This window comes from Hippocampus bargibanti, linkage group LG12 (assembly GCF_051943395.1).
Source record: "Hippocampus bargibanti isolate YZ-2025 linkage group LG12, ASM5194339v1, whole genome shotgun sequence".
Lineage (NCBI taxonomy): Eukaryota > Metazoa > Chordata > Actinopteri > Syngnathiformes > Syngnathidae > Hippocampus > Hippocampus bargibanti.
In genome coordinates this window covers 3,366,720-3,380,198 of record NC_142745.1, presented here as the reverse complement: position 1 = coordinate 3,380,198, position 13,479 = coordinate 3,366,720, and the positions used below count along the sequence as shown (strand labels likewise).

At 42.5% G+C, this 13,479-nt stretch overlaps 2 protein-coding genes across 2 annotated transcripts; both read left to right on the top strand.

The window, feature by feature from the left end:
• The first annotated feature begins 2,147 nt into the window (after window positions 1–2,147).
• LOC148889999 (keratin, type II cytoskeletal 8-like) lies at window positions 2,148–5,739 on the top strand. Its single transcript, XM_089011276.1, has 9 exons — window positions 2,148–2,626; window positions 3,135–3,343; window positions 3,429–3,489; window positions 3,578–3,673; window positions 3,929–4,093; window positions 4,172–4,297; window positions 4,384–4,604; window positions 4,695–4,741; window positions 4,841–5,739. The coding sequence occupies exons 1-9, from the start codon at window positions 2,234–2,236 to the stop codon at window positions 5,017–5,019; spliced, it is 1,497 nt and encodes a 498-aa protein (XP_088867402.1). The 5' UTR covers window positions 2,148–2,233; the 3' UTR covers window positions 5,020–5,739.
• A 4,531-nt stretch (window positions 5,740–10,270) lies between these two features.
• Window positions 10,271–13,052, top strand: LOC148889998 (keratin, type II cytoskeletal 8-like). Its single transcript, XM_089011277.1, has 9 exons — window positions 10,271–10,748; window positions 11,133–11,341; window positions 11,454–11,514; window positions 11,620–11,715; window positions 11,806–11,970; window positions 12,050–12,175; window positions 12,262–12,482; window positions 12,573–12,625; window positions 12,696–13,052. The coding sequence occupies exons 1-9, from the start codon at window positions 10,365–10,367 to the stop codon at window positions 12,845–12,847; spliced, it is 1,467 nt and encodes a 488-aa protein (XP_088867403.1). The 5' UTR covers window positions 10,271–10,364; the 3' UTR covers window positions 12,848–13,052.
• The last annotated feature ends 427 nt before the right edge of the window (window positions 13,053–13,479 follow it).

The window sequence follows — 13,479 nt, the reverse complement described above, 5'->3', positions numbered from 1 at the left end:
TTTTCTGTTGCTGGTCCCACTCTCTGGAATGACTTGCCACTGAACATTCGGATTTCATTCATTTTGCCTTCAGTGCACAGTTTCAAATGGCTACACTGAGTAAATTTGTGCATACATTTTCCCCAGCTAGTTGGTGAAAAGCTGACATTTCATACAATGGCCGAAATGAAAGATGGGTTCATGTGACTAGTTTTGGGAAGAATGAAAAAAGGAGGAAGAGCTCAATGACACCAAATATATGAAGTGAGGGAATAAACTTTTGAGGTAGGTTTTGAGACTGGAACAACTGGGTGTGGCAACATTGAATGCCAACTCATGCAGCCAGTGCACCTTAAATGTACTCTTGAGGAGGATCGTTTTTGTTTTCCGCGGAACCAGAAAGTTCCGCAGTATACCATCAGCACGAAATACAGTTAATGGGCAACTCCTTGGCACGATTTATTTGCGACTTGCAGCGACGTGTTTTTGTGACAATCGCTTGCCTCAAGGCTTTGAGCTCAACAGCCATCACAACAGTATGTTTGCCGTCTCTTGTGTTGTTCTCTCTGCCCCGTGATGACACTCTGAGCAGGATGTAAAATGGACTATTTAATCTAAGTTGGGTGTCTATTGTACCTCAATCTCACTCCAGCATTAACATCAACAACAGCTTTTATTGCGCCGCCCCACCACTACAAAAGGGTGGACAGTTAACACCATTACAGCCTCATGCAGACATTCTCAGACAATGCTAGGCTAAAATTCCACAGCAAAGCCCCATCATGTTCAAGTCAAAAGACACAATTCGTTGTAGTATTTGAATAGAGAAGCGTTAGCTAACAGCTAACCGTTTCAAGCATATGCATCTGATAACACATTTGGCCCACGAAATAAATTGCCCCTCCACTGTGATTTAAGAACTTGGACTCCTTTGTTTGCAATGACAGTTGGGACAATTGTGACATGCTAGCTAGCAATGACTACATCGTGCTAGTGAGCAATGAACACATCGTGCTAGCTAGCAATGACTACATCATGGTAGTTAGCAATGACTACATCACGCTAGCTAGCAATGACTACATCCCTTAAACTGTAATCTTCCAGCCTCCTCAAGGCAATGATGAGATACTGTATTTGTCTCACATTGGAGAAATTCCTATTTCACAGCAGCAAAGTTATGAAAGGAAGAGAAAACGAAAATGAATTGGACTAGTGTGTTTGCCGGAATGTGGACATTGGCTTCGAGTTGGCTTTAAAGTACAGTACGTTTGTGTTGCGGCATGGACAACTGTGGACAGATCATCAGGCGTTCTCAAAGTGAATCGTGTCATTGTAATTGGTTGAAATTCATCATCTCCTGTCAACTTTTTAAAACGACAATTTATATTGATGCTTGCAATGATATGTCAGGGACCATTTAAACGGTAATTATGCGTCTGAGTTAATGAGATTTGAAAACAGGGCTTGGATCGAGTGCAAACATTCCTGGAATGAGAATGTTAGCATACTCTGATTCCTAGTCCGGCCCTAATATGGAAAGCACAAAAGAGATGCAGCTCTCTGATTATATAAGTACTGAACACATCTATTTGTGAAAAATTCAGTCGATCTTCTGAATTCTGATCAGCGCTTGAGTTCTGCATGCTTGATTAGCCCTATTGTTTCTCACCTTGATTATTATTGATTAGTTTAAGATGGACGAAGACTCCGTGATGTTTTCTGTGCAGACACTTTAGTGTGCGTAGCAAAGATGACATACTTTTGACATTTCCTCGATGCTAACAATGCATGGCTTTTAAAGACAAAATTCCTGGATATGAAACATGTGCATCTCGGCGCTGGTCCAAATAAGATTGACCTTGAGGCCTAACATGAATGTTATATACACTCTGCATGAATGTAAAGTTGTTTCCTTACATAACAACCTTCTCCCTCCACTAACCTCTTACTCGCTTCTCTCTCAGCCTTTCCCAGGTAGGGTGTGTCACAGTTTATCTTCTGACAATCCCTTCCTACCTGTTTTACAGGATTAGCCACTCCTGTCGTTCAGAGCCAGAGGCATATCGGTTGGGAGGGACAGGGGTTGGCCAGTAAAAGTGAGAGGACAGGTTGTAATGACGAGGATCCTCCCCATCAGTTTAGCCATAAAAGCAAGCCGTCCCTTCAGTCAGTCACTCAGAGGGACTTGACTCTCCTTTGAAGCCTGCACATCTCCAGTTCTCAGCCCAGCCTTGACAACCCCAACAACGACACCATGTACGCCAAGAAGTCCTATTCAATTGCAGGGAGCAGCGGCTCCTCCAGGAGGTCCCTTGCAGGACCCCAGTCTGGGAGCTACACTATCAAGAGAACCGGCTACAGTATTGGTTCCTCTGCTGGTGGTTATGGTGGCAATATGGGCCTTTACGGCAGTGCTGCCGGTGGAGGCTTGAGTTATGGCACTTCCTTCAGCTCTGGCTCAATGCTCGGCGGCGGTGGTGTTTATGGAGGCGGAATTCTCCCCAACCAAATCACCGCAGTCACAGTCAACCAGAGTCTGCTGACCCCCATGAATCTGGATATTGACCCCAGCATCCAGGCTGTTCGCACCCAGGAAAAGGAGCAGATCAAGACCCTCAACAACCGCTTCGCTTCCTTCATTGACAAGGTTGGTTCCCTTGAGATGTTTGAAATGATTGCAGCAAGTATCAGTTCCGATAGATAAAGTAACTGCACCGATATCTGCAGAAGGCAGCCAACCAAATGCTGACATGTCTTTCAGTGACTAAGCAACAAACGCCTTCCGCTTATCTGTTTGGCGTCATATCCGTCAATGAGTAACAGCTTGTAGGATCGGAGGCATTTTTAAAATAATACAAGCCTTGGGTTACCTACCGCAAGCAGCCAGACATGTCAATCTGAAGCCTAATCAACTTTTGCTTGTCTGTGATAATTATGATTGATAATTATTATGACAGAAAGAGTCGTGTCATAAATGTCACACCCCCCCCTGCTGCTCGATCTCACTGATTAGATTGAAAAAAAAAGAATGATTAATTCTTCACCACTGATAGTAGCTCACAAAAGTATAACACTTATATATGCTCGGTTGAAATTCAGCCAAGTCATTTAAAAAAACACAACAAACCATTTTCTGCACTGCTGTATCTTTCCAGGTACGTTTCCTGGAGCAGCAGAACAAGATGCTGGAGACCAAATGGAACCTTCTGCAAGACCAGACCACAACCCGCTCCAACATCGACGCCATGTTTGAGGCCTACATTGCAAACCTGCGCAGGCAACTCGATGGGCTGGGCAACGAGAAAGTCAAGCTGGAGGGAGAACTGAAGAACATGCAGCTCCAGGTGGAGGACTTCAAGAGAAAGTGAGTGTGAAGTCACTTTCACTCACCCTTGATATTTTATAGAGCAAATGGAGCAGATTGAATGATTTATATCCTGTGTCCAAAGGTATGAAGATGAAATCAACAAACGCACAGCTGCAGAGAATGAATTTGTTGTCTTGAAAAAGGTAAGAATGAATGAACATTGCATTCATTGATGGAGATCGGGTTGTTTTCTGGATATATTCTCATGGTTAATAACATATATTTCTCCAGGATGTTGATGCAGCCTACATGAACAAGGTGGAGCTGGAGGCCAAATGCGATGCTCTTCAGGATGAGATCAACTTCCTCAGAGCCATCTATGAGGCTGTATGTACAATTGATATGTATAGCCATCCATTTTGCAATCATCTTATCCTCACAATTAAAATGGCTGTCAGCCAATCACAGGGAACACGTAGTCGAGCAACCATCCACGTTCACACTCAGACCTCGGGTCAATTTCCAATCTTCCATGAACACACCAAGCACTTTTTTTATGTTGCCCTTACCACATGATATTTTTGTCATTGTTTCAGCCTGACCGAATACATGATCCCTTTGCAACAATTTGTGGTTCTGCAGGAGCTCAGGGAGCTGCAGTCCCAGATCAAGGACACATCTGTCATTGTGGAGATGGACAACAGCCGCAACTTGGACATGGATTCCATTGTTGCTGAAGTGCGCGCTCAGTATGAGGACATTGCCAACCGCAGCAAGGCCGACGCAGAGGCCTGGTACAAACAGAAGGTAAGAGCATTGACGACAATCCAATCTGGCCCCTTTTCACTACACGATAAAACCAATAAATCATGTTGACTTTTGCAGTATGAGGAGATGCAGAGCTCTGCCGGACAGTACGGTGATGACCTTCGCTCAACTAAGGCTGAGATCGCTGAGCTGAACCGCATGATTGCCCGTCTTCAGAATGAGATTGAGGCTGTCAAGGCACAGGTACACCGTGCTTCCCCAGAACATCTTCAGGTTCTCACTTCATGACGACAATGCGAAACAACTTTTCTTTCTCTATTCTACCGCAGAGGGCCAGCCTGGAGGCTCAGATTGCAGAGGCTGAGGAGCGTGGTGAGTTGGCTGTAAAGGACGCCAAGCTCCGCATCAAAGATCTGGAGGAAGCCCTTCAGAGAGCCAAGCAAGACATGGCCCGCCAGGTGCGTGAATACCAGGAGCTGATGAACGTCAAGATGGCCCTGGACATTGAAATCGCCACCTACAGGAAACTGCTGGAAGGAGAGGAGACCAGGTTGGGTCCACATTTTAAATGTCGTCTCATTACTCTGCCAATCGTCTGAATTACACATTCAATGCTTGATTTAAAATGTGCAACCTCTAGACTGCTCTCTGGACCCGCTAGCGCAACCATCCATGTGCAGCAATCCGGTAAGTTATCAGTCCTCGATGGTCATCGGCTGTACTTACACTTGAATGAATCCAGACATTGTCATTTTTTAAAATCATCTCTTCCATGATCCTCTCCAGGATATTCCAGTGCTATGGGTAGCTCTGGAATTAGTAGTGGCATGGGAATTGGCGGTGGATATGGCGGCAGCAGCAGCATGTCTAGTAGCTATGGCGGCAGCGTTTCTGGAGGTTATGGTGGTAATAGCACCGTCACCAAATCGACAGTGTCCACAACCAGCTCCAGAAGATACATTTAAGAAGGAGAGCAGTCCCTCTTCCCTTTCTGAAAATCTTAAATTGACCAAAAACATCTGTTTACCCTCTCACAATGCTATGCACATACAACAACGTTGCAGGCATGATATTCCTCCCCCCAAAAAACATCAGATTTTGCCAAAATATGTCAGTTAAAAAAAAAACATCTACCGGCAGTGTTCCAAGAATCACTGTGTCCATTTATGAATTCTACATATGCGGCATTCATCCTCATTTAAGAGTTTCTGAAAGTCAACGTGGCTCAAAACGGTGCCTGTCAGCTGCAATGCAAAACGAGTCATTTCTGTGCACTGACTTCCAAGAAATTGGAGAAGAGAAGCAAAAGAGGTACGGGATGTTGGAACAATGCAAAGGAATTATTTGACATTTCTACACACAATCTAGAAGTATAGATCCTCTGAAAGAGACAAGGAAACTGCTCCAGTTCTCACCAAAAGTCTCCAATCTTTTAATGTCAGTGCCAACGCCAGTCAAGAGAGCTGGAGACGATCCATAAGTACGGGTTTTACATGTTTACAAATAAGAAACAAGATGTGTTCAAAGGTTAGCGCCTTGATCTTTTTTAGAGGGGCTTCTGTCAGATAATTCTTTTCTTCATTTAACATTTCCGTGCCTTTATGCTTCAGTAATGTTGAAACCGGATTTATTTTGGAAAGAGCCTCCTAGCAACATAACATCACCAATAAATCTGAGTACCAGAATCCTGTCTGTCTCATTTTTACATGAGAAATATGTTGACGAGTCATACAGTTGCATAACTTTTTTTTTTTGCAATCTCATTTTAATGATCTGTATTAGAACATTTTTTTCCGGGACAACATTCAGAACAAGCTGTGAATCGCAAGGTACCTCTAACAAGGTACACCCAAACAATTACCTGGTAGGGACTTGTTTAAACACGCTTGAAGAGACAAATCTATTTTCTCCATGTCCTGCGAAAGGGTTTATAAACTTCACCTGAGGCGGAGTGTTGCCGCATATTATTTCTGGAATCAAAAATAGGTTGACTTAAAATAACTCCTGTCGAGTCTCATGCCAAATACAACAAATACTGTAGTATCTCCTACTTCCTTTTTCTTTGTGTAAGATGATGACACATGACAAATGAGAAAAAAAAGTATTTCCTCTTGGTTCAACACACTGCCTGCCTTACATGCCTGAGTAAATTGATTTCATTCTTGATGAATCATCACACTCATTCTTTCACCGGCCAATAAATCAAACCTGAAAACAAACCAAACATAAAAAGGTAAGATGTAAAACGGTAAGTTAGAGCACCATGAACACCCGCTAACCGCCATTTTGGATTGTAAAAACTGCTCCGTGCTATACGCGCATGAAAGAAAATCAAAGTATAATCCCAAACAGTTGAAAAGAACTCCCAAACTGCTGCATGAGAAAGCTTTGTAGGTGGCGCAGACAATAAGGAAAACCCACCCGCTGGATTGTACGTCGGCTATGCTAACACCAAAAATATTGACAGCAGTATCAGAGTAATGAACAATAACAGCGCTATCGCAAAGGCGTGGCCATCCCTGCCAGCATTATAAAATATGGCTCCATTCATAAAATCATCTGAACCATTTTCCCCTTTTCAATACTGTCCTACACTGGAAGCAGATGGCTATGAGGAACTGCTACAGTGCCAGCCAGATCTCTCTTTTTTTTCCGCACAAAGCACTTGTGTAGCAGCATTCAAGACAAGCTGCAGAACTTGTTTCCCTCCATTGATCGGTGGCAAGGAATTTAAGACTTTTACGGCGTTATGTAAATGACAAAAAGCTGTTCTTGATCTTGTGAGTTGGTTCTCCTCACCAATGGCCAGGCACAATGGATCACAATGGGGCACATGTAGGGCGAAGAATCGTGTCGACTTTGGAGTTGCGGTGTGTGTCAAGGGAGGTTGCGGGACAAGGGGTGTGGCAAGGCCATCCATTTTGCAATTCTACTCTCATATTTGAATGCATTCCTCATGGGGAGGCACACCCACTGCAAGGTTGCACTGGCAGAGAGATTCTTCAGATGAGCTTTTTCGGTATTGGGTTCCAGTTAGGCAGTTCAAGGGCACCTGAAGCTCCACCTAAAATAGCCCTTGTGACGTAAATTAAATGCTGCATGCAATTTTAACAATCAAGTTCGGATAGTGCACAATATCGCACGCCTATCGCAGGCCAATGACAGAACGTGTGCATTTAGAATTTGAATGAATTCATTTCAGTCATGCTTACACATTTAAATCAGTATGGGCGTCGCATTAAAACATATTTATTTATTTATTTATTTATTTATTTATTTATTTATTTATTAATTTATTTATAAATAAACATATATTATAATAATAATCAGAAACCCTTTATTTGTCCCACAATGGGGAAATTTGCAATAATAATAATACAGTAATAATAATAATAATAATAATAATAAGAAGAAGAAGAATCAGAAAACCTTTATTCGTCCCACAAGGGGGAAATTTGCAATAATAATAATACAGTAATAATAATAATAATAAGAAGAAGAAGAATCAGAAAACCTTTATTCGTCCCACAAGGGGGAAATTTGCAATAATAATAATAATAATACAGTAATAATAATAATTATAATAATAATAATAATCAGAAACCCTTTATTTGTCCCACAATGGGGAAATTTGCAATAATAATAATAATAATACAGTAATAATAATAATAAGAATAAGAAGAAGAATCAGAAAACCTTTATTCGTCCCACAAGGGGGAAATTTGCAATAATAATAATAATACAGTAATAATAATAATAATAATAATAATCATAATAATCAGAAAACCTTTATTCTTCCCACAATGGGGAAATTTGCAATAATAATAATCAGAAAACCTTTATTTGTCCCACACTGGGGAAATTTGCAATAATAATAATAATAATAATAATAATACTCAGAAAACCTTTATTTGTCCCACAATGGAGAAATTTGAAATCATAATATTAATAACAACAAGACAATAATAATAATAATAACATGAAATAGTATATTAAATGGCCATCAATGTAGCCATTGTTAGAAGCTGTTGGTAAATATTCTAATTAAACAATTACATCCCCCTTGGTGATCTTCACTCAAAAGGAGGCTTGAGGTTATTGCAATGCATAACAATTTAAAAACTGAGATATTTTATTCTAATTCATTATTTTTTCAATCACAATCGATAAACAGTATTTCAGAGGGGAAAAAAGTTGTCAGCTAACAGTAGCTGCTAGGAACTTTTAAATCAGTGCTGGGGAATTGTGGAAGCAGTGAGTGGTAGCGGGGATGTGGATGCATGTCACACATCGAACTCGGCAAACTGAGATAGCGTACAGAATTTCACATAGTGATGGCAAGCTGACATCATAAATCATTGCCGCGCATGTTTTTCAAAAAGTCATCTCCTTTTCTCCAACACACAGCGCGCACAGGACCCAGCCATGGCGGCAACACATGACGACAACACATGATGAGTAGAGCAATACGTTACCTGCTGATTGTCAACACAGCAAGACATTTCACAGCCCTGCTGTATGAACCCAACGATGCCAGAACCCAATTTGCATTTTCTAGTTTTAAGATAGCACGTAGACACCAACTTCCATTTATATTGTAAGTTGACGTGCACATCATCTGAATTTAATGGACGCCATAGGTGTCTTAAAGTAGAACCGACGCCTCCAGACAAGTTGTGTCCATAATTTTTTAATGAAGACTCGCGCTGAATATTCAGGAAGTCTTGTTTTTGAGTTGGTGACGATTCCTGACGTCACGTCACGGAAGGAACGCCCCTGACCGAGAAAGCGACACACAATGCATTTTGCGGTACTTTGTTTGGTCTGAAAACTTCGTGTTGATCCGTGTTGATGGCGAAATTAGAAGGAAACCATATAAATAACGCGATGGTGAATCGTTGTGTGTTGCACCGAGACAACTATTTGATATTCGCTGACACAAATCAGCCCATTTCCACGGAGCTTTGTCGCCATTTTCTGCATTTTTTGGGTGCTACATTTCTGTCCAGATGCCTCAAAATGACACGTAATAAATTCTTTAATTGATTGCAAACACGTATCCTTTCCTATTTAGAACTATTTGAATCATATTCATAACTGGATGAGTAACAAGAAAGCATCTTCTCTGAATCTGAAGCCGTTGTTTTGATTCTTGAGCACGGCAAGACGTCTTGGCGTGACATCACGAACACAGGGCGGGATCTTCTGAAACTGGCCACTTCCGGGTTCAATTTGAAGTAGTTTTTTGGACACTTGAAGTCATTTTTATTGGTGTTTTGCATTTGACTAAAAATACCAGCCTGCGTGTTTTGGGTACTTTAGATGCTATAAAACGTTTTTCTGATGTCAGTTAGGAAACAAAAAAAAAAAAATGGTGTCGCTCGTCATTTAAGTCCCTTTATGAATTTGTCAAATGTTATCACGATAGTTACACTTTGTCATTATTTTCATTTTAAAGATAACACAAAATCAATCATCCAGAGGTGTAGCAGAGCTTTTGCATTCTGTCAGCTATCTCGTTTTGTTTATTTATTCATTTGGGTGCGTTTACCTCGGTATGTGGTACTAAAACAAACACAATCCGAGTTGGTTTTTCTTTCACCCAGGCAAGTAAATCCCAAGATCTGCACTGACTAAACTAGCCCAGCCGTCAGACCCCTCCTTGAATTTGGTCAGGCTTGTCTTATTTGGTTTTCTTTCGTAGCGGTTTGGCCTCTTCGACCCTGACTGAGCGCGGCAATGCAATAAAATGAGTAATTTGCATTGTGATGTGATACTCATTGCATTCTGTCAGGCCAATGAAATGTAAATAACTCCTGTATGACTCGACCAGATTTGACAAAGTGTGCACACCTCCGCACCGCAACAAACAAATGATTGATCATATCTTGAACGCAGCCGATCTACAGTAATACGATTGTCATGACCTGAAGGAGGAGTTTTTGGTTTTGTCTCCAGACTGATATTTCTGAGTATCGAAAGGCGATAAGCAACCAACACTTTCCACAACGACATTTTCTATAAAGGAGTGTTTGTTTTTATTGGAGAAGGACATTTTATGTGTTTTCAGGACCGGAAAGTCCTGTTGTACAGAACGAGAGGCATGCAAGGTGGGAGGGAGGCATCTTGGCCAGTAAAAATGAGAGGACAGGTTGTAATGGGGAGGGTCCTCATTCCTCCCCTGTCAGCTCAGCTTGGCCATAAAAGCAGGCAGACCTTTCAGTCCCACACTCAGAGGGACCAGACTCTCCTTTGAAGCCCGCACATCTTCAGCTCTCTGCTTCCGCTTGACCACCTCAACAACCACAAGATGATGACCAGGAAGTCCTACTCAGTCTCAGGCTCCAGCAGCGGATCCAGGAGATCCTTTGCAGGCCCCCAGGCGGGCTTTAGATCCAGCTATACTCTTGGCTCCTCAGCTGGTACCGGTTTTGGCGCCGGGGGTTTTGGTGCGAGCAGTTTTGGTGCTGGCGGTTTTGGTGCTGTCTCTTCAATGAGCTCCAGCTCCATGGTTGGTGGTAATTTCGGGAGTGGAGGTGGCTTCGTGGCTCCGCAGATCACCGCAGTCACAGTCAACAAGAGTCTGCTGACCCCCCTGAGTCTGGATATTGACCCAACCATCCAGGCCGTCCGCACCCAAGAAAAGGATCAGATCAAGACACTCAACAATCGCTTCGCCTCCTTTATTGACAAGGTTGGAAATTTTGAGTGTATTTTTTTTACCTGCAGCCTTCATTTTGGAGGCTCAAAATTATTGCGATCGACTTGGGATCAACAATCACACATAGCACAAATCCGATTTTTTTTTGGTACTGCCATTGGGCGCTTCTAGTTGAGAAATGTGAGATACATCTCATTCCCCGCTCAAAATCCTGAGCAGGGTTCATAAAAGGTCTTGCTGGGTTAAAATTTTGCAACAGGAGGGTGTGGCTATTCACACAGGGAGGCTGAATTTGCAGCCATGGTGATAAAGCTAGAAGAATCATGATTAACCAAAAAGAAACACACGATTTTCAAACATTATTTGTGAAAAATAGCAAGTTATTCAATAATCTAACTCAATGAACTGTCTTTCTAGGTACGTTTCTTGGAGCAGCAGAACAAGATGCTGGAGACCAAATGGAGCCTTCTGCAAGACCAGACCACGACCCGCTCCAATATCGACGCCATGTTTGAGGCCTACATTGCGAATTTGCGCAGGCAACTCGATGGGCTGGGTAACGAGAAAGTCAAACTGGAGTCAGAACTGAAGAACATGCAGCTCCAGGTGGAGGACTTCAAAACCAAGTGAGTGTTGAGAGGATTCTTATATTGTGTGGATTTCTGACTAGTTATTCAAACAAAATGTTGAAAAATCATACTGGGATAATGTGGTGTAAAATTTCTTGTACTTCACCAGGTATGAAAATGAAATCAACAAACGTACAGCTGCAGAGAATGAATTTGTGCTTTTGAAAAAGGTAAAAAAAATACATTAATCTGTTAATTGATTAACTAATTAATTATGAAATGGGTTTGTATTTTACGCCTCTTTGTGTGAATTTGATTTCAAATCATTTTTCTAGGATGTTGACGGCGCTTACATGAACAAGGTGGAGCTGGAGGCCAAAGCTGACGCTCTTCAGGATGAAATCAACTTCCTCAGAGCTATCTATGAAGCTGTAAGTACAATTATGAGACACAGTACATATTTCCATTGTTTCAACTTGGCCAAAGACTGGATTATTTTGTGACAATCTGTGGTTCTGCAGGAGCTCAGGGAGCTGCAGTCCCAGATCAAGGACACCTCTGTTATTGTGGAGATGGACAACAGTCGCAACTTGGACATGGATGCCATTGTTGCTGAAGTGCGTGCTCAGTATGAGGACATTGCCAACCGCAGCAAGGCCGACGCAGAGTCTTGGTACAAACAGAAGGTCAGAGCAATGACGACAATCCAATCTGACCCTCTCCACTACAGGCTGAAAACAATAAATAATGTATTTTGCACAACAGTATGAGGAGATGCAGAGCTCTGCCGGACAGTACGGTGATGACCTTCGCACAACCAAGGCTGAGATCGCTGAGCTGAACCGCATGATTGCCCGTCTTCAGAATGAGATTGAGTCTGTCAAGGCACAGGTACACCGTGCTTCCCCAGAATATCTTCAGGTTCTCACTTCATGACGACAATGCGAAACAACTTTTCTTTCTCTATTCTACCGCAGAGGGCCAGCCTGGAGGCTCAGATTGCAGAGGCTGAGGAGCGTGGTGAGTTGGCTGTAAAGGACGCCAAGCTCCGCATTAAAGATCTGGAGGAAGCACTTCAGAGAGCCAAGCAAGACATGGCCCGCCAGGTGCGTGAATACCAGGAGCTGATGAACGTCAAGATGGCCCTGGACATTGAAATCGCCACCTACAGGAAACTGCTGGAAGGAGAGGAGATGAGGTAGGGTCAACATTTTAAATGGCACCTCTCTACTCAGTCAAGGGTCTGAATTATACAGTCAATGATTGATTTAAAATGTGCAACCTCTAGACTGATGTCTGGACCTGCTAGCGCAACTATTCACGTGCAGCAGTCTTCAGGCGGTAAGTTTTCCCTTATTCGCAGTTCTTCCACAAAAACAGACATGTATCAACATCATTTCTTCCATTTCAGGATACTCCGGCTCCAGCTCCGCTGGTGGATTTGGTTTCGGAGGCGGCAGCAGCATGGCCAGTGGTTTCGGTGGCAGCAGCATGGCCGGTGGTTACGGCGGAACTGTCACCAAGTCCACTGTATCTACGACCAGCTCCAGAAGATACCTTTAAGAAAAGGAGCAGTTCCCCTTGCCTCTAAGTGTACTATCCAAGATCTAAGAAGGCTCTATGGTCCGTCAGCTTACACAGTGCCCGGTTGTGCCTCACTATGTATTTTTTTCGTGTCATTCATCATTACCGAAGAGTTCCCAAGACTATTGTAGAAATACCAGATGATTGATGACTTCTGACACAGTAATAAATACATCTGAACACACTCCTTTTTGCTTTTCCTTTGTTTGTATAATTGCTGGACAATTCTGCAATCATATCAATTATGCATTCTTACTCGCTGCAAACAAACAAACTAGGACCGTCTTGCAGGATCGTTTCTTTGATAGATGGTGGAAGCAAGCGGAGGCCGAGTGTCTTTGCCCAGAGGTCTGACACTGATTAGGTACTGTTAGGCACTGATCGATGTTTTCAAGCTCATGATCAAGTTTGGAAACTAACTTCATGTGAATAGAAGTGATTGTGGATCACCGCAGAATAGGAGGGGAGTCATAAGACGTAATCTCAGCTTTCTATCAATGTCCATAGAGCTCTTTTAATAGTCACATGTGGGTAATGTTGATACTTGAAGAGGATTGTGAACATTTTTGGGTCATGGGCCTGCTGATGCTGAGTCATTTGCCCATGATTAG